Raw genomic sequence first — 27,157 nt, forward strand, 5'->3', positions numbered from 1 at the left:
CACCTTGTTTTGTGGATCGCTTGCTCTATATGTTAGCTCGTTTTTGGGCTGGAAGACGGGAGCTCCGCAATCAGACCGCCATTACAGAGCGTGACGTCACCGGAAGAGTGGTCCAAAGTTTTTGGTTACAAGTGTTTCGTTTCATGGAGAGACTCTTGGGACGGAAAATACCGATTTTACCCGAAACTGTCCTGTTGGGGGTTGACACTCCATTGGGAGCTGGTGCTGTCTATCAAAATGTATTACTGTACAAGGCGTTTCTAATAGGGGAAAAAATGTATCTTGGTAAACTGGACAAAGTCGGAGGTCCCTTCATATTGGCAATGGCGCAATAGACTACATGCATTACTCTTATTAGAACTTCGAGATTCATACTTCAAACCTAAAACACAACGCAAGTTCTATTTAACATGGGAAAAATATATCCATATTTTGGCTCCCAGGGCTCGCAGCTCTATTCTTAATCAGCTGGGGATGGTTTCGGGGTCTGGGTAAAAGGGGGATTAGTGCAAAGTAGTGTTTTCCTTTGTAATTATGAGAGTTGGTAGGGACAACATGGAGTGTGGGGGGGGAGGGGGAGGAGGGGACGAGGGGGGAGGTGAGGGAAGGAGATGGGGGAATAGGGGGGGGGGGAATTTAGAGGGTATTGGGGGGTTAGGGATTTTCGGGAGGGGAGTTAGATTCATTACTTAAAACAAAATTCTTGATCTATATATATAAAAGGCAACCCCAACGTTCTGAAGCCTCCACGGAAGTTGAGGCGCCCGAGATATCCGGTGTGCCCTGGAGTGTCTGCACCGCCCTCGCATCAAAACGTCATGACGCGTCAAAACGTCATGACGTCGAGGGCGGAGCTATAACACTCGGAGGGCCGAAACGCGAGGCGAACGCGAACCCCGAACAACGCAAATGGGACGGAGTGAGGGTCTGCACCGCCCTCGCGTCAAAACGTCATGACGTCGAGGGTGGAGCTATAACACTCGGAGGGCTAAAACGCGAGGCGAACGCCAACCCCCAACAAGGCAAGTAGCTCGGAGGGACGGAGCGAGGGGCCCCTTGCTAGCAGCCGTTTCATTGCGCTCAGAAACGGGCATTTTTTCCTAGTCTGGAATAAGGTGAAACAAGCACACTTGTGAGGCTCAGAGAAAGGGCAGGAAGCCAATTTCTTCACAGACCTTAAAGAGGAAGGCAATGCATTCCAGAGCTTTGGTCCTGCTACAATACGAACTAAAAGAGACAGGGGACATCCAATTGCAGAAAGCTGGATGGCCGATACAAATGCAACCTTGGGGAAATCTATATATATAAAAGGCACTTTGAAGCCTCGAGCCGGAAACTTGAGGCGCCCGAGATATCCGGTTTGGCCTGCAGGCGGGGCAGCCCTCGCGTCAAAACGCGATGACGTTGAGGGCGGGGCGGCCATCGCAACCACGTCACTGAGGGACGAAGAGGAGAGGTGTGCAACTCGGAACGGAGGCACGGAGGGGGTGTCTGCAACTCGGGAGGGAGGAAGGGAGGGAGGACGGGGGGGGGGGGGGGATTACCCTGCTAGCGCCCGTTTCATTTTTGCCAGAAACGGGCATTTCTTACTAGTTACTGTTGAAACGTTATTTTTCAAAACTTTAAAAACTACTGCTACTACTATTTAACATTTCTAAAGTGCTACCAGGGTTGCGCAGCGCTGTACAGATAACAAAGGACAGTCCCTGCTCAAAGGCGCTTACAATCTAAAGGACAAAAAGTGCAGTCAATCAAGATTGAGGCAGTCTAGATTTCCTGGATAGGGATACAATGGTTAGGTGCTTTCTGCATCTAACCTTTATACCTTTCAGGAAACCTTGACTGTCCCAATTTGACGACCCCTACTTGACTGACTGTACATTTGTCCTTTAGATTGTAAGCTCTTCGAGCAGGGACTGTCCTTCTATGTTAAATTGTACAGCGCTGCGTAACCCTAGTAGCGCTTTAGAAATGTTAAATAGTAGTAGTAGTAGTAGGTGCCGAAAGCGACATTGAAGAGGTGGGCTTTGAGCAAGGATTTGAAGATGGGCAGGGAGGGGGCCTGGCGTATGGGCTTGGGGAGTTTGTTCCACGCGTGGGGTGAGGTGAGGCAGAAAGGGCGGAGCCTGGAGTTGGCGGAGAAGGGTACTGAGAGGAGGGATTTGTCTTGAGAGTGGAGGTTACGGGTAGGAACGTAAGGGGAGATGAGGGTAGAGAGGTAGTGAGGGGCTGCGGATTGAGTGCATTTGTAGGTTAGTAGGAGAAGCTTGAACTGTATGCGGTACCTGATCGGAAGCCAGTGAAGTGACTTGAGGAGAGGGGTGATATCAGCGTATCTGTCTAGGCGGAAGATAAGAGAGAGTAATCCACCTAAGTGGATGAACACAAACTCCCACGTGAAAATAACAGCACAGAAAAAAGAGTGGGAAATGGACCAATGACTCCAGGGAAACGGGAAATGAAATGCCAAGGAACCACTTTATTAAATGACTCGACACAAAAAAAAACTGTGTTTCGGCCAGACGGCCTGCCTCAGGAGTCCTGAAGTTCTGAGATTAAAAGACTGCTTTCTGCTGGAGCTCCTTCATCTGGCCCTTCAGGCCCTGGACAAAGAGGTTCTCTCACTTGGGACATCTGCCGGCTCTTTCACCAAGAAATAAATATCTAATGTCCCCAAAAAGGTAATAGATCCCTGAAGATCTGAGATCAAAGGAAGGCTGTCTGTAAGAGCTGCTTGATTTGGCCCTTCAGGCCCTGGACGAAGAGATTCTCTCACTAAGGACATCTGCCAACTCTCTCACCGAGAAATATCCAAGCTCCAGAAAAAGAAAAAAAAGCTAACAAAGAATCCTCCTCATGGCTCTGAGCCTGGGCTGGGGCTCTGCTGCCTCCCTCCTCCTGAAAGAAAAGTTCAAACTTCTGGTCTCCGCAGCCCCACTCCATGCCTGGCTTCACTTTCTCTCATTCGCATAATAAAGTGGTTCCTTGGCATTTCATTTCCCATTTCCCTGGAGTCATTGGTCCATTTCCCACTCTTTTTTCTAGGCGGAAGATAAGACACGCAGCAGAGTTCTGAACGGATTGAAGGGGGGGAAACAAACAGCTGGATCCTTGTTTATTTGGCTCAGGAGGGCGAAATAGACCGGGATCTTGGTGTATTTGGGATCAGAGGGCCGGCATTCCTCAAGATCCAAAATCTTATATTGAATTCTATACTCAATTGAGAGGAGAACTATGGTCAAACCTCGATAAACCAACTTAGTACTGCTCTGCGGCATTCTGTGCTATTTATAAAGACCTCAGTATTCTTTTAGGTAGCCCTCAAATAAACTACTACAGTAATCAAACAGTGGAATAACGATGTCTAATTCTGTTGTTTAAACTAAGGTAGTTGGTGGGGTCACAACGGGTCTCATGGTTGAAGGTTTACCAGTGGCTCCCAAATCTATCCTGGAAAAACCACCTGCCAATAATTTCAGGTACTAGATGGGAGAGGAGGAGGAACGCTGCTGGCGAAGGAGCGGAGGGAAAGAAAGAGGGGGAGACAACTGTCTTTATAATGATGCCCCAATACTGCTAATAAATATGTACAATTATCCCTTACCCAGTGAGATCAGAATCTGATAATTCTCCTTCATCACCTCCCTGTAAAGCTCCTTCTGCTCTTCATCTAAATACTCCCACTCCTCCTGGGAGAAAGAGACAGCGATGTCCTCAAATTTCACCTGCATCTGAAATACAAACCAGAATCACACTCAGCATCTTTGCATCACATCTGTCAGGAACTCATCTCGGCAGGGGAGTATATATTTCATAATTACATGACACCAGTGATATAGCCATGAGGGGTCCTTGGGGGCCTAGGCCCCCTCACGTTGAACTCAGGCCTCCTCCAAAACCGTGGCACCAGTGGAATGGCTGGCAGGGATGCCTGAGCAGCAAAGAAGTCATTGGCGTGCTTCACCTGCCAACACCGGCACTCCCGAGCATGCTCAGATCAGCAGCATGAACTGAGCATGGGCAAGACTGCCGGCATCAGCAGCTGACGCATGCCACCAAATTCTTCCTTGTTCAGACAGCCCGGGAGAAGGTTCGAGCAGCAGACCGTTTCATCTGGCGGGGCTTGGGCATCCCAGTCAAGAAAGGTAGGATTTAACACCTACCTTTGTGGGGTGAGGGAGAAGAGATTAAATGAAATGCATACCCCCCCCCCCCCCACAAGTCCACCTCCAGAGCACCCCTGCATAACATACAGTCCCAGATTAGGGTTATATTTCAGGAGACCTCCTAGTGCTGGGGTTCAACATGGCAGAGAGACAGAGAAAGAGATATCTGTGTGCATATAATTCACAGTCACAGAGCAGGATTATAGCAAGTACAAACCAGTTACAGAATCTCAGACACCAAAATCTGCCTTTGTGGGACTCCAGATCTCTCTCTCTCACCTCAGTAGTCCCCCCCCCCCCCCAAGTGCCTTTCTTCAGGCCCAGGTCTGTACTTGGCTCAGTCCAACCCGGACCACAGGGAAAAACCCATATAACATAACAATCCACTGATTTATTATATTCCCTCAAATCTCTATTTGCTCTCCCAATGCTCCACGTTGGGCACCAGATTTGTGGAACCCGGGTCTTGCTACTGGCTCAGTCCTTGACACGGGTCACAGGGAAAATGTATTTATTTTATTTAGGGCTCCATTCTTTCTCCACTGAATTCTGAGATGACACTTCTCAGTCCGGGAGCACCCGCTCTCCTGTCTCACGAAATAACTACACGGTACTCTGGCAGGTTATATCAAAACCAACACCAACTTTCCTGGAACTGCAACTTTAAATATACATTTCCATTCAAGATTTGTGCTGGAAATCTCGATCCCTCTGTACATATTTACATCTCCACCTGTCCTTTTACCCATTCCATTGTACCTGCAATAAATCCAAAGCTGCTTTGTTTCTGCTGACTCCAATCCGCTACTTTCAGGCACAGACCCCTCAGGCTGTCCTTCTTCCAGCAGTGCACCTCATACGGCTACACTCCAGCCTTGGACAGCCTCTCCCTGTCCAGGTCCTGCTTCCAGGCTGGACTCCCTTGTCCACCTGAATCTCTCGCTCCCTCCTCAGTGTCCCTTCAGACAGCTTGTATTTTTTTTCTGCACTCCACCATCCCCCAATACTCCTAAGGGTCCTAGCAGGGGGTCCGGGCAACCAAACCCCCCCTGTACCTCCAAACTCCACTCCTGCTGTCACTCACCCCCACGGGCACATTTTCTTTCTGCAATTTATTCCAATACCATCCAGGGATCTCCCTCCCCAGGGCCTCTGGACACTTCATGTTTTAGTAGTACCCATCCCATCTATTTTCTTATATATTTCCATTATTCATGATATATTGTAAACCACATTGAGCCTGCAAAGAGGTGGGAAAATGTGGGATACAAATGCAACAAATAAATAAATAGAGCATTACACCTACCTGCTGAGCAGAAAGCCCTGTAGCCATTCTCCTGGCCATCTCCAGAACACTAGTTCCAGCTTTGCCTCTCTCCCTCCCTCCTTGCACGGCTTCCTGAGCGCAGCTTTGTGCTTTGCTGGGTCTCTGCAGGGGCTTATTTGGTATTGCCCTGATATCAGCACTGTACAGTGTACAGTACAACAAACAAGCACCACCCCTTCCAGAAGGAGATGATGTCACAGGAAGCAGTGGGGTGGATACTGGGAGATGTAGTCCTACTGCTATGTAGTCCTGTAATTTTCCAGAGAAAGGAGCAAAGTAAGACTACATTACCCAGCATCCAATGCAGGGAGGTGATGTCACAGGAAGCAGTAGGGTGGACACTGGGAAATGTAGTCCTACTGGCATGTAGTCCTGTAACTATCCAGAGAAAGGGGCAAAGTAAGACTACATTACCCAGCATCCAATGCAAGGAGGTGATGTCACAGGAAGCAGTGGGGTGGACACTGGGAAATGTAGTCCTACTGGCATGTAGTCCTGTAACTATCCAGAGAAAGGGGCAAAGTAAGACTACATTACCCAGCATCCAATGCAGGGAGGTGATGTCACAGGAAGCAGTGGGGTGGACACTGGGAAATGTAGTCCTACTGGCATTTAGTCCTGTAACTATCCAGAGAAAGGGGCAAAGTAAGACTACATTACCCAGCATCCAATGCAGGGAGGTGATGTCACAGGAAGCAGTGGGGTGGACACTGGGAAATGTAGTCCTACTGGCATGTAGTCCTGTAACTATCCAGAGAAAGGGGCAAAGTAAGACTACATTACCCAGCATCCAATGCAGGGAAACCCTCCTGTGATATCACTTCCTCTTGGAGAGAACGAAGAGCTGTGCTGTAGAATCTACGGATTCCAAATTTCCAGACCAGAGCAGACCCGAGAGAAGCCGAGAGCCAGCACTGACCCACCAAAGCTGCCAGGGACCTTGGAGGGAGCCAGGGCTGGAGCTGACCGTCCAAGCTCTCGTGTCATGTCCCGATGCTCAAAAGTAAACGCTGGTGCTAGGGACCATTAGTGCAGGACGTAGAGGAGTGGTTAGAGTGGTGGACTTTGGTCCTGGAGAACTGGGTTCGATTCCCACTGCAGGCACAGGCAGCTCCTTGTGACTCTGGGCAAAGTCACTTAATCCTCCATTGCCCCATGTAAGCCGCATCGAGCCTGCCATGAGTGGGAAAGCGCAGGGTATAAATGTAACAAAAATAAAATAGATACTATTGGAGATTCTACACGGAATGTTGCTACTGTTGGAGATTCTATATGGAAGTTGGAGATTCTATTCCACTAGCAACATTCTATGTAGAAGGCTGCGCAGGCTCACAGAAGCAGAAGCCTGCGCGGCCACATTGGTGATCTGCAAGGGCCGACTTCTACATGGAAGAATAGCAACATTCCATGTTGAATCTCAAATAGTAGCAACAGTGGAGGAGTGGCCTAGTGGTTAGGGTGGTGGACTTTGGTCCTGGGGAACTGAGTTCAATTCCCACTTCAGGCACAGGCAGCTCCTTGTGACTCTGGGCAAGTCACTTAACCCTCCATTGCCCCATGTAAGCCGCATTGAGCCTGCCATGAGTGGGAAAGCGCAGGGTACCAATGTAAGAAAAAACAAGCACGCAGGCAGCATGCAAATATAGTCAAGCTCATGTCAATAAAATCATTTTCTATTCTTCTCCAATGCTCATGAAATAGTACCCAAAACAAAACTACCAGACCGGAATATAATGAGTGTCTCTATCATAAACATTTGCGTGCCTACAGCATGGTTAGCACGCACTGAAAACGCTAGCGTGCCTTTGTAAAATTATTATTAACATTTGTATAGCGCTACCAGACGCATGCAGCGCTGAACACCTGACACAGAGAGCCAGTCCCTGCTCGATAGAGCTTACAATCTAAAAAAAGGTGCCCTTAATTTTTGGGAGAGAGCGAAAATTATTTGCCATGAGTTTGTAAACTGAATACGAACAAAAATTTGTGGGCGAGGACTGAATACAAACTGAAAATAACATTGTTAACAGAACTAGAATAAAATAAGAATTAAAATGACACGTTTTGCACAAGAATAAAACTTAGAACTAAACTTTTTTTTTTCCCAAACTCAAATATCCCTGTGACCCAGTACCAGAACAGTAAGGGCTCACACCAGTGGCATAGCCAAGGGTGGGCTTGGGTGGGCCCAGGCCCACCCAGTAACAGCATACCTATGATGTGGCTGGCAGGGATCCCCAAGCCCCACCAGCCGAAAACTCCCAACAAGTGTCCCTCTTGCATACCTTGTAAGTAGCAGATCTTCGTCTGCAGTGAGCAGTGACATACATACTGCTCGCACCAGCCCCACAGCCTTCCCGCTGATATATTTCTGCCTAGGTGGAAACAGGAAGTTGCATCAGAGGGAAGGGTGTGGGGCCAACATGAGCACTGTGTATTAGTTGCTGCTCACTGCTGGTGCAAATCTGCTATTTAAAAGGTATGTGGGAGAGGGGGGATGTTTGAGAGGCCATATGGCATGCAGGCGAGAGAAGGAGAGACCAAATCACCTGTGGGACGGGGCAAGGTTCTTCTGCCCACCCATCTTGGGCCCAGGCCCACCCAAAATTGGGTGTCTGGCTACGCCCCTGGCTCACACGCTAATCGGGTAGCGCAAGCATGCCAACTCTCCGTCCCCAGACCTCCAGCAACAAAAAATAAAAAACATTTTTGGTGTGCGCTAAACCCCAAATTACTGCAGGATGCCTCAGCGCTTCCAGCGGTACTGCCCTTTTAGCATGTGGTAGGACCCCTTAATTCTTTCCAATCCCTTTATCTCTCTCTCATAGTTTTGTGGGGGTGGAATAGTTTGTGGGTGGTAGGGCAGTTTAGTTTTGGGTGTAAGGGCTTCTTGCGGAGTGATGGGGCAGTTGCAGGGTGTACTCCTTAGGGGTTTGGAACAATCATTTTTCTCAGTAGGTATTTTTCACGTATATTTTTGTGGGCTATTGAAACTTTAAGTTATATTCACTGGGGAAATCATTAAGGGCTTCAAGTGTAGAGAGTACTACATGATGTACAGACCTTCATGGTGAGCCCATGAAATTTACGCTCGGCTGTAGCTGCAGCCTATACTGAACTCTCTTTCTGGCCCTTAAAAATGAAAACAAAATTAAATTAAGAGACATTAGATTGATCACGTCTCTAGGCATCTGATCTACATTTGTGTACTTAAGGATTGACTATTTTTTGAAATTGAACTTGAATTGTCTCTCCTTTGGGATTCATTTAAGTGTTATTGATTGTCTTCTTAGGGGGGGGGTAGATCTTTTGGGTGGGGAAGTTTGCAAGAGGGTAGGCTTTGGGGGTGGGACAGTGTTTTGGCTGATGTGGCAGTTGTAAGTATAGGTTGGGGTATTTTTTGTGGTGTGGGGTAGAACTAGGGGTGGTGGTAAAAGAGAATATGGACAGACATTTTATTGTATTTTTACTTATTCATACTTGTATGCCACAATTATACAAAATTGAGTTTGGGTTCCTGTGGCTTACATTTAACAGTTGTTAGAGACTACATTGATTCAATTACTTTTACAAGGTTGTGTGATGCTGTTTAATTAGTTACACAGTATTTAAGTTTTCTGTGGTACAGCGGCTGCAACTCCTTTCCTCATAGAAATGCACAGCATCATTTTGTTGAGGGGGGGGCAGAGGACCAGGCTTATTTCTTGAGAATCCCTGGTCCAATTTGGCCCATTTTCAAACTTGGTACATTTTTTTTACCAGGTTTACCCACAGCCAAACCTCATCCTGTTCCATTACATTTTTCATGCTACATTGGGCCTTTTTTTGGGTGGGGTGGGGGGTGATTTCTCTAAAACTCCTGCAGTTTTGCCCATTTTTACTGGTTTTCACAATGTGAACACTTGTATCCCATGTCACTAAATTTTGGAAGAGTTATTTAGCCCACAGACAGACAGATGGATAGATACTCTCAAGCCTTTATGTGTTATGATTCTTACCAACTTCTGATCGGCCTTCCAGATATTTTTTAATCTTGTGGATAATGGATATTACGAACATAAGAGTAGCCATTCTGGGTCAGGCCAATGGTCCATCTAGCCCAGTATCCTGCTTCCAGCAGTGGCCAGTCCAGGTCACAAGTACTTGGCAGAAACCCAATTGTCGTAATCCCCAGACAGAAAAAAAGTCTTGATTACCGAACATTACTTAAAGTTTTGATTCATTTTGTTAAGCAGGTGCACCATTATATTTAAATACTGTAATATCTTTATTATCCCCGGTGGCAGTTTAATATGGATTGTCAAAAAAAGTAAGATATTGTCAGTATATAGTGACGTTTTCTGTGTAGTTTCTTGAACCTTTTCACCAAATATCTGCAGACAGATGCAGATGTATTCAAATAATGGTTCAAATTCTCAGCTGAACAATAATGGAGAAAGAGGACAGACCCTGGTATCCGTAGACAAAACTGATTCTAGGGACAAACCCAGGGGAAGAAGTCTGGCAACCCACCTCCCATCCTAAAATGTCAGGAGAATGAAATCTAATGATTTCTGAGCACCTCCACCTGTCCCTCAGTGTGGTTCTGGTTTGTTTTTCAGATGCCGGTGACATTCGAGGACATCGCTGTCTCTTTCTCCCAGGAGGAGTGGGGGTATTTAGATGAAGGGCAGAAGGAGCTTTACAGGGAGGTGATGAAGGAGAATTACGAGACCCTGATCTCTCTGGGTAAGGATTGCATTATCTGCATTTCAATAGACAGCATCTGATTTATTAAAAATAATTCGGACCATTTTTCTGTTTCTCCTCCACTCCAGAAACTTCAAAGTATGATCAGAATTTGTCTACGAGTGGCCTAGTGGTTAGGGTGGTGGACTTTGGTCCTGGGGAACTGAGGAACTGAGTTCAATTCCTGGCACAGGCAGCTCCTTGTGACTCTGGGCAAGTCACTTAACCCTCCATTGCCCCATGTAAGCCGCATTGAGCCTGCCATGAGTGGGAAAGCGCAGGGTACAAATGTAACAAAAATAAAATTTGTCTCATCTTTCCTCTCAGTCTTAAGTAGAGAGGTGTGGTAGCCGTGTTAGTCCACTCTTAAAGGTTATCAATAGAAATCAAACAAAATAAAACATGGAAAAGAAAATATCAAGAAATGTATTAAGTTATGTCCAATAAAAAAGGTATCATCTTATTTTCTTTTCCATGTTTTATTTTGTTTGATTTCTATTGATAACTCTCAGTCTTAAGATGACAGTTTGAAGTCAGGACTGAGGGACCATAAGACCAGGGATGTGCTGGTAAATTGTTAACAGGGGGCTCTCTCTCACCAGCAACGTAAAAGAGAATTCATGAGGGGCCCAAGCCCACATTTTGGGATCCATTTGTTAAAGTAGCCATGGAGAACCGGCTCCCAAAATTCTTAAAAACTTAACAAATGGCTCTCGAGAGCCTGTGAGAGCCTGCTCCAGCACACCACTGCATAAGACTATCCAGTCTGCCTTACGTGTTTCTTCCCCTTTAAATCTACTACTACTACTACTACTACTATTTAGCATTTCTATAGCGCTACAAGGCGTACGCAGCGCTGCACAAACATAGAAGAAAGACAGTCCCTGCTCAAAGAGCTTACAATCTAATAGACAAAAAATAAAATAATCAAATCAATTAATGTGAACGGGAAGGAAGAGAGGAGGGTAGGTGGAGGCGAGTGGTTACAAGTGGTTACGAGTCAAAAGCAATGTTAAAGAGGTGGGCTTTCAGTCTAGATTTAAAGGTGGCCAAGGATGGGGCAAGACGTAGGGGCTCAGGAAGTTTACTCCAGGCGTAGGGTGCAGCAAGACAGAAGGCGCGAAGTCGGGAGTTGGCAGTAGCGGAGAAGGGAACAGATAAGAAGGATTTATCCATGGAGCTGAGTGCACGGGAAGGGGTGTAGGGAAGGACGAGTGTGGAGAGATACTGGGGAGCAGCAGAGTGAATACATTTATAGGTTAGTAGAAGAAGTTTGAACAGGATGCGAAAACGGATAGGGAGCCAGGGAAGGGGACAGATCCTCCTCAACCTCTTGTAACAGGGCTGAAAAGAAGGAGCAGAGCAGCTCAGATGCTCAGGACCTTGCTGTAATAGATTAGTGAGGCAGCATTTCAGACCAATTAAAAAAAAACCTGTTGCTTTGTCCATCAACCTTTCCTCAGCTTATGATACTGTCTGGCATGGTCAGCTGCTCCTAAAGCTGCAGAATTGTCTCCAGGACCAATAAATGATGAGTAAAATAAGAAATCACCGTTAACTGCTGCTTCCACGTGTTAATTACAGGGAAAGACAGCAGATCAGGACCTTAAAAACCATGCCCTCCAAGAATCAGTCTTGCTTCCTGCTCTTTTAAAACTAGATACTGCCGGTCTTCCCCATATCTTTGGGAATGAAAGTTCTGTATGCGAAGACTTGGCTTCCTTCATACCAGCAGCTCTCTGGAGGATTTACAACAGTCTCTAGAGAGAAATATTAATGTCAGGGCCCCTGGTCTCCTCTGATGCCATGAGAACCTTTCCACTGATATGGCTGGGGCGGAAGCATTCCTCTCTCCATTAATGGTTCTCCTTCCATTCCCAGTACCAGATAGAGTTTATTATTGAAACACAAGGGAAGGTGAGAGAACTACACTAGGCCTCAAATCCACCAGGGGTGGTACAACTGATAAAGTAATGTACTGATGAGAGCATTTTTTTTTTTCATGTGTTCAGTGGCGCTGTACATGTGGAAGGGAAGTCGATAAAGGGGCAGCTCATTTTAGACACCAAGAAGGTGTCAATTTGGAGCCTATTCAGTAAAGAAAGGTGGCACCTCCTTTCCTGTAGCGAATACTAGCACAGCAGCACAAACAGACACAGATAATTAAGGCTCAACCACTTATAGCAGCTGTAGAGCTGGTGTGAATGTTTTTGCCTAAATCGCTAGAAAACGCTTGTAAATCATAAAATCATAGAATTCTAGGGAGACATTTTTTTTTTTAAATTCCAGTCTGCATCAGCCCAGTCTCCCTCCCCCTTAACTTGACTTGACTCGACCCCCTCCTTTCTGGAATGAACCCTAGGTGTATTTGAAAGAAAGGGATTCCCTCTTATGAAAATGATAGCAAAGGAACTATTCAGGACACAAGATCCAATTTTCCTCTCACCACTGACCCAATCCAACTCCCCCTAATTAAAAAAAAAATCCTTGGTGTCTAGTGACACCCTTCCCTCTCTCCCTCAATTGGACCCCCCTTCCCCCTACTTTAAAAAAAACAATTCTCTGGTGTCTAGGTGCAGCCCACACCTCCAACTTCTCTCCTACGCCCCCCCAAATCCCTGTACCTTAGTGAGGCAAGAATGATGCCCACTCGCTCCTGCCATGGTGCCACCATCGTTGAAAAGTTGGTGCTTTACCCCCACCCTTGCATCCTGGGATGCTCCGAGCAGGGTCTGTCTGCCATGTACTTTATTTGGTAGACTCCACCCATATTACCAAATATGGGGAAAATTCCCTTATATGGCATATCAACCCTGCTCATGCAGCCCAGGATGGATCAAGCCGGTCAGGTGCTGCCATTTTCAAAGATATCGGTCCTAAGGCAGGAGCATCGGGTGGGGGTGGATTGCCTCTAGACACCATAGAATTTTTTTTTAAGTCAGGGGAAGGTGGAAGATGGGGTTTGGTTGGGGGAGGATGGGATGGGTTGCAAGGGTGGGAATGTGTAGGTTGTGGATTTTTAGTTTTTAGTCAGTGGAAAGGGAAGGGGTCATATCAGGTTTAGGAAGCTGCCACTAGATACCAGGGAATGGAATTGGCAAGTGAGTCCGGTCAGGTCAGGAGGGGGAAGGAAATCAAGGTTGATGCACTGTGAGGGATTCCTACATCACCTCGGACCTGACGGTTTGTTTTCTTGCATTGTTCCCCCACTGTAGGCATCAGGGCACAGCTCTGCATTGCTCTTTATTGTACATTTTAATGTGCTTGTGCTGATGTCTGCTGGAGGAGTTTACTTCAGTGCAAAAACCTTTTTCACATATAGCGGCCTGCAGTACTCAGCAGCGCCACAGTCCTCTCCATCATCAAAGTTAATAAAATTCCTTTTGCCAACTTCCACCACTCAATTGACGGGGGAGTAAAATTAGACCTCTCATCTTCCGTTATCAGATTGAAGTTCTGAGTGAAAAGTAGCAGCCTGGATCAGCTACTACTACTACTACTATTTAACATTTCTAGAGCGCTACAAAGTGTATGCAGCGCTGTACAAACACAGAAGAAAGACAGTTTGCTGCAGAGACTGTCCCTCCCCCCCTCCCTGCGGATATTCAGCCAGCGTCAGGCAGCCCTGAGCCGGATGTTCAATGCCTGGCTATTTCCAGTGACAGTTATTGAATATCTGGGGATTTGTTTGGCCAGCTAACTTAACTGGTGGTCAAAGATAGGACTGCTATTCATGGGGTCCCATTTGCCCGGTAAACTTAGCCAACCTGCGTTTGAATATTCGTGGATAGCTGGCTATGTCATGCGTTCCGCTGAATATTAGCGGTTAGCTGGCTATTTAGCCGGCCAGGAGCCGTTCTTGGCCCATTAAATAATGCTGAATTTCGGGCCCTGTGAGGCATCATGAGCTGACTTTACTAATTTATTCTCCTTCACCCTGGTTCTTGAGTAGGCTCCAGCTGAGTACTACAGGCCCGATATTAGGCTCCTGGCTATTTAAATCACCTCTCTAGGACTAACTGGGCAGTTTCAGCATCACTTAACCAGATACTGCCATTGAAAGTGCCCGAATGTCACACTTAACCAGCTATGTGTTAGCTGATTCCATATAAACGGAAATTCAGTGTTGGATCCTGCACATTGCCTGGCATTGAATTTCCGGGTACGCCGGTGGTCAGCAAAACACTGATCGCCGCTGGTTGAATAACAGACAATAGATGTCTGTCTGAGGCAGGAGTTAACATATATCTGGGATGGATTTACAACTGAATTCTGGCCTTCGTATGATCAGCAGCTGCTTGTGTCCTGTACCAGTTCATTGGTTGCTCATTTTGTTCAGCAGGAGCATAACGATACCATAAATATAACCCACCCTTTTGATACGATACTTCAGAAAGAACTGAAAGCTTTTAATCAGAGCACCAAAGGGTTTCACTAAATCAGACAACGCTGTGAATGAATGGAGAAATAACAGCCCTGTGGCTGGTTGGGGCAGTTGCTGCCCATCTCCTTCACCCCTTTACGCTGCCATCTTCCATGTAAGTTGTGCCATTGAAATCATTGGTCTAGTGGCACTGGTATGTACAGCTGGAATCTTTGTGCATCAGTAAACCTCCTCATAAGTACGTAAGTGTTGCCATACTGGGACAGACTGAAGGTCCATCAAGCCCAGCATCCAACAGTGGCCAATCCAGGTCACAAATACCTGGCAAGGTCCCCAAAAAGTACAATACATTTTATGCTGCTTATCCTAGAAATAAACTGGATTTTCCACAAGTCCATTTCAATAATGGTCTATGGGCTTTTCCTTTAGGAAGCCATCCAAACCTTTTTTAAAACCCACTAAGCTAACTGCTTTTACTACATTCTCTGGCAACGAATTCCAGAGTTTAATTCAACGTTGAGTGAAGAAAAATTTTCTCCAATTTGTTTTAAATTTACTACTTTGTAGCTTCATTGCGTGCCCCCTAATCCTAGTATTTTTGGAACTAGTAAGCAAGTGATTCAGGTCTACCCATTCCACTCTACTCATTATTTTACAGACCTCTATCATATCTCCCTTCAGCCATCTTTTCTCCAAGCTGAAGAGCCATAACCATTTTATCCTTTCCTCATAGGGAATTCGCCCCATCCCCTTTATCATTTCGTCGCCCTTCTCTGTGCCTTTTCTAATTCCACTATTGGGCTCATTTTCAAAAGAGAAGGACGTCCATCTTTCAACATAAATCGGAAGATGGACGTCCTTCTCCCAGGGATGTCCAAATCGGTATAATCGAAACCCGATTTAGGACGTCTCCAACTGCACTCCGTCGCAAGGACGTCCAAAGCTCAAGGGGGCGTGTCGGAGTTGTAGCGAAGGCGGGACTTGGGCATGCCTAAAACTTGGACGTCCTTGACCCATAATCGAAAAAAACAAGGACGTCCCTGACGAACACTTAGACGTTTTCACCAGGACCAGTTTCTCTTACGATTAAGGCACAAAAAGTTGTCCGAGATGACCAGATGACCACCTCATCGGGGTTACGGCGGCAGCAGCACGCAGTGAAAAGCATGCAGGCTTGGCACTTCAGCCTTCCCTTCTCTGTCTCTCAGCTCTGGTCTCGCCCTTTTGGAAACAGGAAATGAGGGCAGGACCAGAGCTGTGCTGCTGCCGCCATAACCCCGACGAGGTAAGAAGATGTCTTTTAAAATTCGGAGAGAGGGACCCTGGAACTGGGAGGGAGGACGGGCGGGCCTTGGAACTCGGAGGGCGAGCAGCAGCACAGGCGGCGCCCTTGAAGGCAGGTGCCCCCCTGCGGTGCTTACCCTGCTTACCAGGTTGGGCTGGCCCTGGGTGTACAGTTGTGGGTAGTGGGTTTTGGGGGGCTCAGCACACAAGGTAAGGGAGCTATGTACCTGGGAGAATTTTATGAAGTCCACTGCAGTGCCCCCTAGGGTGCCAGATTGCTGTCCTGGCATGTCAGAGGGACCAGTGTACTACAAATGCTGGCTCCTCCCACGACCAAATGGCTTGCATTAGGACGTTTTTGACATGGACGTCTTTGATTTCGAAAATCGCCGAAAGTCAAAGACGTCCAAATCTAAGGATGTCCAAATCCAAGTCAGAAACGTCCATGTCTAGGGACGACCAAATCTAGGGATGTCCAGATTTAAGGATTTGGACGTCTCTGACGGTATTTTCAAAATGAAAGATGGATGTCCATCTTGGTTTTGAAAATACGGGTTTCCCCGCCCCTGGATTTCGCTGTTTTGCAAGGACATCCAAATCACAACTTGGACGTCCCTTTCGAAAATGCCCCTCCACATCTTTTTTGAGATGCGGTGACCAGAATTGAACAATATTCGAGGTGTAGTTGCACCATGGAGAGATACAAAGGCATTATAATGTCCTCATTTTTGTTTTTCATTCCTTTCCTAATAATACCTAACATTCCATTTGCTTTCTTAGCCTTCCGCACACTGAGCAAAGGGTTTCAACATATCAATGACGATGCCTAGATCCATTTTCTGGTCAGTGAGTCCATCCAGTCTGCCCAACAAGATAAACTCATATGTGCTACTTTTTGTGTATACCCTACTTTGATTTGTACCTGTCCTCTTCAGGACACAGACCATATAAGTCTGCCCAGCACTATCCCCACCTCCCAACCACCAGTCCCACCTCCCACCACTGGCTCTGGCACAGACCGTATAAGTCTGCCCAGCACTATCCCCGCCTCCCAACCACCAGTCCCACCTCCCCCCACCGGCTCTGGCAGTGAGTCCTAATGTGGAACCTTGCATTACATAGCTATAATTTGAGTTCCTCTTTCCCACATGCATTACTTTGCACTTGCTCACATTAAACGTCTTCCATTTAGATGCCCAGTCTCGTAAAGTCCTCTTGTAATTTTTCATAATCCTCTTGCGATTTAAAAACTTTAAATAACTTTGTGTCGTCAGCAAATTTAAATACCTCACTATACCCATCGCTAGATAATATATAAATATGTTAAAAAGCAGCGGACCCAGCACAGACCCCTGGGGAACCCTTCTCCATTGAGAATACTGACCATTTAACCCTACTCTCTGTTTTCTATCTTTTAACCAGTTTTCAATCCACAATAGGACACTGATTCCTATTCCATGACTCTCCAATTTCCTCTGAAGTCTTTCATGAGGTACTTAGTCAAACGCCTTTTAAAAATCCAGATACACAATATCAACCAGCTCACCTTTATCCACATGCTTGTTCACCCCTTTAAAGAAATGTAATAGACTACTGAGGCAAGATTTCCCTTCACTAAATCCATGTTGATTTTGTCTCATTAATCCATGCTTTTGAATATGCTCTGTAATTTTGTTCTTTATAATAGTCTCTACCATTTTGCCCAGCACCGACGTCAGACTCACCGGTCTATAATTTCCCGGTTCACCTATGGAACCTTTTTTTAAAAATTGGTAATACGTTGGCCACTCTCCAATCTTCCGGTATCACGCTTGATTTTAAAGATAAATTACGTATTACTAATAATAGTTCCGCCAGTTCATTTTTCAATTCTCTCAGTACTCTGGGATGAATACCATCCGGTCCAGGAGATTTGCTACTCTTCAGTTTGTCAAATTGCGCCATTACATCCTCCAGATTTATAGAGATTTCATTTAGTTTCTCTGACAATCTTTGAATACAAGTTCTGGCACAGGTATCGCTCCCAAATCTTCCTCGGTGAAGACCGAAGCAAAGAATTAATTTAATCTCTCCTCTGTGGCTTTGTCTTCTCTGGTTGCCCCTTTTACCCCTCAGTCATCTAGCACCCTCTCCCCTTATAGCCTTAAGAGCATTAATAAGGTATAATGTTCAAATTTTGGGTAACAGATGATCTGGGTAATTTAAAGAGCCAATGTAGTACTCTCCATCTTCAGACTTTAATAACGATTCTCATCAACCTTACAGCATCCTGGTTATGTAAGTCTCTTACATAGAAATGTAAGCTCTATAGTAAAACCCTTCTAGACTCAGTGAAGCCAGTGATCAGTTGAAGGTATGAGCATGTAGGAATATTGATCCAATTTAGTAGCTGACAGGCTCAGCAGTGATCCTGCAAGTTGACTCGCTAGGGACCCCTGAATCGATTATTAATACTAAGGGACTTCATAATGTTCCAGATTGGTAAAAATATGAGCGTCAGAGCTCCCTCTTTCTTAAGTGATAAAATAATTTCTTATACAAATGTTTGACTAGTTCCAGTGCCAGAGTACTCAAAGTGAGATATAATAACCCCCAGATCCCTCTGCTATATGATGGAGGCGGTAATAGTTCCTTCCCCCCTACCCCCATCCCATCTAAAGCTGCTTCCTGCATATTTTTCTGAGACTATAAGGGAAACATAACTTAATTTTCTTTTCTTGCTGAAATCAGGCTATGAAAGGACCAATCCTGAGATATTATCAAGAATTAAACAAAAGGAAGAGCCATACGTTCAGGAACTGCAGGAGTCAGAAGAAGATTGTCACTCATACACAGGTGAGTAATAATAGATACTGTACGGAGTAAGAAGAGATTAGATGAGATTAGTTTTCTTCTTTATTACCTGCCCTTAGCCAGGTATTGCAGAGCATAGGGGGTCTTTTACTAAAGCTTAGCTCGAGTTATCTGCAGCAGGGCTGCTGTGTTGGGTCTTTTTCAATAAATACTGCTTCCTCTGCAATTTGGCTCCGCCTCGCTGTTCTGTCTGTGGCCAGATACACTCTGAGGGGAATAATCGAACGTCACCGGCGATCTATTTTGGCGGCGGCGCAACAGCTGGCCGGAACCGTATTTTCAAAAAAGATGGCCGGCCATCTTTTTTTTCGATAATACGGTGTGGGCCAGCGAAATGCCTTGGATTTCGCCGGGTTTGAGATCGCCACTTTTGTTTTTCCACAAAAATGGAAAAAACTGCCGGCGATCTCAAACCCAGCGAAATCCAAGGCATTTCGCTGGCCCACACCGTATTATCGAAAAAAAAGATGGCCGGCCATCTTTTTTGAAAATACGGTTCCAGCCAGCTGTTGCGCCTATTAGATTGTCTATTAGATTGTAAGCTCTTTGAGCAGGGACTGTCTCTCTTTGTTAAATTGTACAGCGCTGCGTAACCCTAGTAGCGCTCTAGAAATGTTAAGTAGTAGTAGTAGTAGTATTTGGCCGTGGGAGGAGCCAGCATTTGTAGTGCAATGGTCCCCCTCACATGCCAGGACACCAACCGAGCACCCTAGGGGGCACTTCAAACATCTTTTATAAACAACCAAATTAGCTTCCAGGTGCATAGCACCCTTCCCTTGTGTGCTGAGTCCCCCAAATCCCCCCCAAAACCCACTGCCCACAAGGGCTGAAGGGGGGCACCTACATGTGGGTACAGTGGGTTTTGGGGGGTTTGGGAGGGCTCAACATTACCCACCACAAGTGGAACAGGTAGGGGGGGGATGGGCCTGGCTCTGCCTTTCTGCAGTCCACTACAACCAACAACAACTGTTCCAGGGACCTGTATACTGCTGTCAGGGTGCTGGGTATGACATTTGAGGCTGGCATACAGGCTGGCAAAAAAGGTTTGTATTTTAATAATTTTAGTGTGGGAGGGGGTTGGCGACCACTGGGGGAGTAAGGGGAGGTCATCCCCCATTCTCTTCGGTGGTCATCTGGTCAGTAGGGGCACCTTTTTGAGGCTTGGTCGTGAAAATAAAAGGACCAAGTAAACCCGGCGAAATACTGCTTATTGCCGGGTTTTATTTTTCCATTATCCGCGAAAGCCGGCCATCTGGTAGCCACGCCCAAGCCTGCCCATGTCCTGCCTTCGCTTCGCCGCCAACACGCCCCTTTGAACTTTCGCCGGCGAGGCGAAGGGAAAGCGGCGAAGCTATCACAAATGTAGCTTTAGATTATACGCTTTTCGCCGCTTTTGCGAAATCGCCGGCCATATCCCGATTTGTGTCGGGAAATAGCCGGCGATTACTTTCGATTATAAGCTGGTCTGTCTCCTTCTCTTTTAAAGGCTACAGGTTGCCTAGGCATCTGCTTTGGTACATTTCATTTGTGCGGAACAGTGCAGCTAGACACTAATGTGACCTTTTACTAAGGCGTGTACAATGTGCGTCAAATTGGAACTACCGCGTGCCCCGGGTGGTAATTACATTTTTGACGCATGTCCAAAGCACGCGGTAGAAATTTTCTACCGTGTGGCGCTTACCTGGCGATAATCGGCAGTGTACGCGCACTGACGATTACCGCCCGGACAATTACCACCCGGTTAACGCATGAGACCTTCCCGCTAAGTCAATGAGTGGTGGTAGGGAGTGCCACTCTATGCTGTTCTGCTCACTTGATTATCGTTGCAGCTGCAGTGGTTGATGGGGCATGGGTGCGTTACAAAAAGGGACCTGCTCCCACTTTGATGATAGGAGTACGTAAAATACTGAGTGGGGTGGAACGGGTAGACGTGAATCGCTTGTTTACTCTTTCCAAAAATAGTAGGACAAGGGGGCATGCAATGAAGCTACAAAGTTGTACATTTAAAATGAATCGGAGAAAATATTTCTTCACTCAATGTGTAATTAAACTCTGGAATGTGGTAAAAGCAGTTAGCTTAACGGGGTTTTAAAAAATGGACTTGGGGAAAATCCACTGCTTATTTCTGGGATAAGCAACGTAAAATGTATTGTACTGTTTTGGGATCTTGCCAGGTATTTGTGACCTGGATTGGCCACTGTTAAAAACAGGATACTAGGCTTGATGGACCTTCAATCTGACCCAGTATGACAACACTTATGTACTTATGATCTAGAACAACAGTGACTTCTGCTGCTACACTTACATTGGTACTTATACCCTGCAAAATCCCATAAGAGATCTCTGTGGTTTATAATAACATCAAAATACAAGGCATTCCTTGCGAGCTACAAGGTTTGAAGATACATTTCATTACTGTTCAGAAGGAATGGATCCTCAAAAGCTTAGCTGAGATTGTGTGGCAGATCCGGTGGGGGGAGGCGGGGCTGGTGGTTGGGAGGCGGGAAGTACTGCTGGGCAGACTTGTACGGTCTGTGCCCTGAATAAGGCAGGTACAAATCAAGGTAAGGTATACACATATGAGTTTATCTTGTTGGGCAGACTGGATGGACCATGCAGGTCTTTTTCTGCCGTCATCAACTATGTTACTATGTTATAAACTGCCCAAGTCAAAAGTAACTAAATTAATAATATACCTTAGGCTACATTAAACTGTACAAATAATAAAGCAATTTTTTGATTTATTTTCTAAATGTGTACGTGCTCAGTCCATTCCCATTACAACCGTTATGCCCCCAAGGGAAACCTGTGGTAGTGTCTGTGTTGGAACCATCATGGCACATGTGGAGGGGCATAATCGAACGAAAACGTCTATCTCCATGGGCGTTTATCTCCGAGAATGGGTCCGTGAAGGGGCGGACCGAATCGTATTTTCGCAAAAAAAAGACGTCCATGTTTTATTCGACAATTTGTGAGCTGGGCGTTTTTGTTTTTCAGCGATAATGGAAAATGAAAGCGCCCAGCTCAAAAACGAATAACTCCAAGACATTTATTCGTGGGAGGGGCCAGGTTTCGTAGTGCACTGGTCCCCCTCACATGCCAGGACACCAACCGGGCACCCTAGGGGGCACTTTTACAAAAAAAAAAAAACAAGGTAAAACAGCTCCCAGGTGCATAGCACCCTTCCCTTGGGCGTTGAGCCCCCCAAATCCCCCTCAAAACCCACTGCCCACATGTCTACACCATTACTATAGCCCTAAGGGGTGAAGGGGGGCACCTACATGTGGGTACAGTGGGTTTGGAGGGGTTGGACGACTAAGCATTAAGTAGCACAATTGTAACAGGTAGGGGGGGATGGGCCTGGGTCCACCTGCCTGAAGTCCACTGCACCCCCTAACAACTGCTCCAGGGACCTGCATACTGCTGCCAGGGAGGTGGGTATGACATTTGAGGGTGAAAATAAAAAGTTGTGAAACGGCATATTTTGTGGTGGGAGGGGGTTTGTGACCACTGGGGGAGTCAGGGGAGGTCATCCCCGATTCCCTCCAATGGTCATCTGGTCATTTAGGGCACTTTTTGGGGCCTTATTCGTGGAAAAACAGGGTCCAGGAAAAGTGCCCTAAATTCTCGTTAAAAACGCATATTTTTTTCCATTATCGGCGAAAGGCGCCCATCTCTGATTGCCCGATAACCACGCCCCAGTTCCGCCTTTCGACATGCCCCCATCAACTTTGTCTGCATCCGCGACGGAGTGCAGTTGAAAATGTCCAAATTCGGCTTTCGATTATACCGCTTTATTCGTTTTTGTGAGATAAACGTCTATCTCCCGATTTGGGTCACAATATAGGCGTTTTTCTATTTCGATTATAAGCAGGAGAGTGTGCCACCTCCTTTCAAATGTATGTGCATATAATTCAAGATCTTTAAATATCTAAACTTCCACTCTAGACTTAACGTAACGTAATAATGTACTATGAATGTAAAGATAAACCTTATGTTGCACACACCTAATTATAACATATTGGCTCATACACTCTAATCATAGAGTGCTAAGACACATAACACCCCACATGTATAACAACTATACCATAACAAAAATGGGGAAAAAATAATAATCACTTCCCTTTGGGGCACAAACGTGCTCGTGCGTGTGAATTAAAAATGGAAATTAAGTCCAATCTTGCTCTTCATAATGCTGCACCAAACAAACTCCCTTTGACTCTGGCCGAGTTTCGAATGACTTCATCAGAAAGGGAACTGCAACAGTAAAATATCTATTATCGATCCTGCCTTTCCACCACGTAGTAGGAAATACCTCATTCTATTCAACAAACATAACAAATTTGTTTACTTACAAAAACCATTGCAACTTTAAATTTCATTATCGACCACAAACCCCGAACGGGTTAGCGTCTGGAAACCTCCCTCTTACAATCCAGGACGGGTGACGTAACGCCGCACCACACCACTTAAATACCCAAACGGGCCCACCTATTGGCTCTTGCATGGAAATGAACCAACGCCGGTAAAACCCCAATTATTATGAAAGAACCATCACACACAAAGAAAAAACCTAACTCCCATCACTGCCATTCCACCTCTCTGTTTAATCCACGGGGATGAACAGTGTCCCGCCCAAACTGATCTGCAGTTCTTCTCGTTATGAACCAGCTGCCCCACTTTTACGGAAATTGCACTGGTTGTCTGTGAGGGTGCGAGTTGTGTTTAAATTGTGCACAATTACTTTTCTATTTGAAATGGTTTTGCCCCTGCATGTCTTTCACATCTTGTGATTCTTTCATAACATCGTGGTGCACTATTAGATTATTGCAGTATCCTAGTCATAAGGGTGTTATTTATAGGCTGTTTTTAATAGATTATTCTCTTTTCAGTCTGTGAAATGGTGGAATTCTTTACCTTTGAATACTTGAATATTAAGCCATTTTAAATAGTTCTGCTGCGATCTTGTTGACTCTTTTGCATTTTTAGATGACAAATGTGCACAAACTCGCACACACAGAGGGGCATTTTCAAAAGAAACGTCCAAGTTGCGATTTGGACGTCTTTGTACAACGTCCAAATCCGGAGGCGGGGAAAAGGTCATTTTCGAAAAAAGATGGACGTCCATCTTTCGTTTCGAAAATACCAAGGACGTCCTTGGATTTGGACATCCTTAGATCTGGACGTCTTTGACCTTCGGCGATTTTCGAAACCAAAGATGTCCATGTCAAAAACGTCCAAATGCAAGCCATTTGGACGTGGGAGGAGCCAGCATTTGTAGTGCACTGGCTCCCCTGACATGTCAGGACAGCAGGCGGGCACCCTAGGGGGCACTGCAGTGGACTTCATAAAATGCTCCCATGAACATAGCTCCCTTACCTTGTGTGCTGAGCCCCCCAAAACCCACTACCCCCAACTGTGCACCACTGCCATAGCCCTTACAGATGAAGGGAGGCACCTAGATGTGGGTACAGAGGGTTTCTGCTGGGTTTTGGAGGGCTCGCTGTTTTCTCCACCAATGTAACAGGTAGGGGGGTACGGGCCTGGGTCCACCTGTCTGAAGTGCACTGCACCCACTAAAACTGCTCCTGGGACCTTCATGCGCTGTCATAGACCTGAGTATGACATCTGAGGATGTTTTTTGAGGGTGGGAGGGGGTTAGTGACCACTGGGGGAATAAAAGGAGGTCATCCCCGATTCCCTTCAGTGGTCATCTGGTCATTCCGGGCACTTTTTTGTGCCTTATTCGTATTAAAAACAGAACCGGGTGAAAACATCCAAGTGTTCATCAGAGAAGTCCTTGTTTTTTTCGATTATGTGTCAAGGACGTCCAAGTGTTAGGCACGCCCAAGTCCCGCCTTCGCTACGCCTCCGACATGCCCCCTTGAACTTTGGACGTCCTTGCAACGGAGTGCAGTTAGAGACGTCCTAAATCGGGTTTCGATTATACCGATTTGGACATCCCTGGGAGGACGTCCATCTTCCGATTTATGTCAAAAGATGGACGTCCTTCTCTTTCGAAAATGAGCCCAAATTTACTCAGGGACGTCTCTGCTTTTTTCCATTATGGAAAAAAACATCCAAGTGTTAGGAACGCTCAAGTCCCGCCTTCACCACACCTCTGATACGTCCCCTTGAAATTTGGACGTCCTTGCGATGGACTTTAGTTAGAGATGTCCAAAATCGGGTTTCGATTATACCGATTTGGACGTCTCTGAAAGATGGACGTCCAAGTGCTGATTTATGTCACTTTTTGTAGAGGAGTGTGGTAGCCATGTTAGTCCACTCTTAAGGTTATCAATAGAAATCAAACAAAATAAAACATGGAAAAGAAAATAAGATGATACCTTTTTTATTGGACATAACTTAATACATTTCTTGATTAGCTTTCGAAGGTTGCCCTTCTTCCTCAGATCGGAAATAAGCAAATGTGGTAGCAGATAGTATATATAAGTGAAAACATTCAAGCATTACTATGACAGTCTGACAGGGTGGGAGGAGGGGGGTGGGTAGGAAGTATGTATGGGGACATCAAAGCATATCATTGATATTCTAACAGGATGGGTGTGGATAGGTGAGGGGAGGGTGATCAACAGAGACATACAGCTTTATGGTTTATAATGGGCTAGGAACCCCAGATCCTTGTTAAGTCCTTTCTGTTGGGTGTTACTTTTTGGACATCCATCTCTTTCGAAACTACTACTACTACTACTTATCATTTCTATAGTGCTACTAGACGTACGCAGCGCTGTACACCTGAACATGAAGAGACAGTCCCTGCTTGACAGTGCTTACAATCTAATTAGGACAGTATACAGGACAAATGAGCCTGATAGTCACCCAGGAAATAGATAAAGTGTCAACACACAAGAAGCCGTGCTTACCGTGAAACCTTGTGTCTGAGGTTATAAAATTTGCATTTAATTAACTTGCTGCACTCTACATTATTATCCTTGAAGTAGAATCCACTCACTCAGACATCTGTATGTGGCTCTACTATGAGCTTTTCCACATCGGTCCCTGAGGGGCGCTTTTACTAAGCCTCATAGGCACGTACGCGCATTCTACACGCATCAATTTTAAACTACCACCTGGCTACAGTGAGGCCCGGGCGGTAATTTCACTTTCCATATCATCATGCTGATCAATCCATAGACTGGTGGGTTGTGTCCATCTACCAGCAGGTGGAGATAGAGAGCAAACTTTTGCCTCCCTATATGTGGTCATGTGCTGCCAGAAACTCCTCAGTATGTTCTCTATCTCAGCAGGTGGTGGTCACACACAGCACCAGCTCTGGCTAGGTCTCCAAGCCTAATTTTTAGGTTTTGTTGAGTACCTGGGGTTGAGGGCTCTTCTTGAGCAAGTGCAAACCTGGTGGTGCCAGGTCCCTCCTTTTCTCCCCCCTCCCGCTGGCTCCGTTAAAAAAAAAAAAAAAAAAATTTTGGGCGTCCTTAAGGGCGTTTATTTCAACGTTTATTTAAACGTTTATTGCAGCTACTCACTGGGACACCAGGTCGTTACAGCTCGGAGCGAGAAGCAGGTAATTTTTACCTTTTTATAGCGGGCAGGGGGTTCCCCGATCGATCTCCACGTGGCCTATGGCGTCGGAGGGCAAGGGCGCAAAGAATCGCTCCCCGGACCGCGTGTGCGCTTCTAGCGGGGATGCGGGGGTCTTAAAGTCTGATTCGCCCTTGTTGGGTGTCAGTTTGGAGGCCGGTCAGTGTCCCGGGTCTTCCTCCGGTGCGGCGGTTTTTCCCGCCATAAACACCCATCCCCCGCTGCTCGCCTCCGCCATCTTGGCCGGCCACGCTGCTCGGACGGCTTCTTCTTGGGCCGCCCTTGAGCTGGGAGACGTTAATGCCATGGCCGCCCTTGATTTGGGCGACGGCCAAAAAGCGGCTAAAGTTAAGCGCCGTTCTTCCCGCGCGGCTCCTTCATGGAGTGTCGCGCCGGAATCCATCTTGGATGCGCAGCATGTTTCTCCCCCGCTCTTGCGAGCGCCGGTTGAGGGTGCGTCTAGGGCTGTGGCCCAGGCTGCTGAAGTGCACAGTCTGGGGGGTTTCTCCCCCGAGTTTATTTTGCTGCTGCATCAGGCCTTCCTTATGCAAAACGCTGCCCCTTCTCCCTTGTCCGATAAAGGGGTTGAGGCCTCCGGAAGTAAACGCCCTCGGGTGGATTCCCAGGCCTTAGAGGACGCTGTTTCCTCTGATATAGATGAGGGCAGCGTATCTGAGTTCTCCCAACGGTCCTTTGGGGATTCCTTGGAGGAGACGGATTCCCGCTCGGATGGAGCGGATGACCCCTCTGCAGCGCGGATCTTTCGCTCAGAGGATTTGCCCAACCTGTTAGTGCAGGCCATGAGCATTTTGAAGATTTCCTCTCCAGAGGACGTCTGTCCCTCAGCCCCTGTTGGCT

The 27,157-nt window shown here is 46.4% G+C and overlaps 2 protein-coding genes across 2 annotated transcripts in view; one reads left to right on the forward strand and one right to left on the reverse strand.

Moving 5' to 3' along the window:
* The window catches only part of LOC115463737 (zinc finger protein 732-like), a 28,876-nt gene extending 23,222 nt beyond the window's left edge, over nucleotides 1-5,654 (reverse strand). Inside the window, exons 1-2 of the mRNA XM_030194476.1 lie at nucleotides 5,473-5,654; nucleotides 3,605-3,731 (exon numbers count right to left, since the gene is read on the reverse strand). Of these exons, the coding sequence (XP_030050336.1) occupies nucleotides 3,605-3,731; nucleotides 5,473-5,511 (166 nt within the window). The 5' untranslated portion in view covers nucleotides 5,512-5,654. The remainder of the gene's footprint in view (nucleotides 1-3,604; nucleotides 3,732-5,472) is intronic.
* Nucleotides 5,655-6,286: 632 nt separating this feature from the next.
* LOC115460045 (zinc finger protein 665-like) overlaps nucleotides 6,287-27,157 on the forward strand; it is a 160,791-nt gene continuing 139,920 nt past the window's right edge. Inside the window, exons 1-3 of the mRNA XM_030189922.1 lie at nucleotides 6,287-6,496; nucleotides 10,095-10,221; nucleotides 18,620-18,724. Of these exons, the coding sequence (XP_030045782.1) occupies nucleotides 6,287-6,496; nucleotides 10,095-10,221; nucleotides 18,620-18,724 (442 nt within the window). The remainder of the gene's footprint in view (nucleotides 6,497-10,094; nucleotides 10,222-18,619; nucleotides 18,725-27,157) is intronic.

The sequence above is a fragment of the Microcaecilia unicolor genome, chromosome 1 (genome assembly GCF_901765095.1).
Source record: "Microcaecilia unicolor chromosome 1, aMicUni1.1, whole genome shotgun sequence".
In the NCBI taxonomy this organism is placed as follows: Eukaryota; Metazoa; Chordata; class Amphibia; order Gymnophiona; family Siphonopidae; genus Microcaecilia; species Microcaecilia unicolor.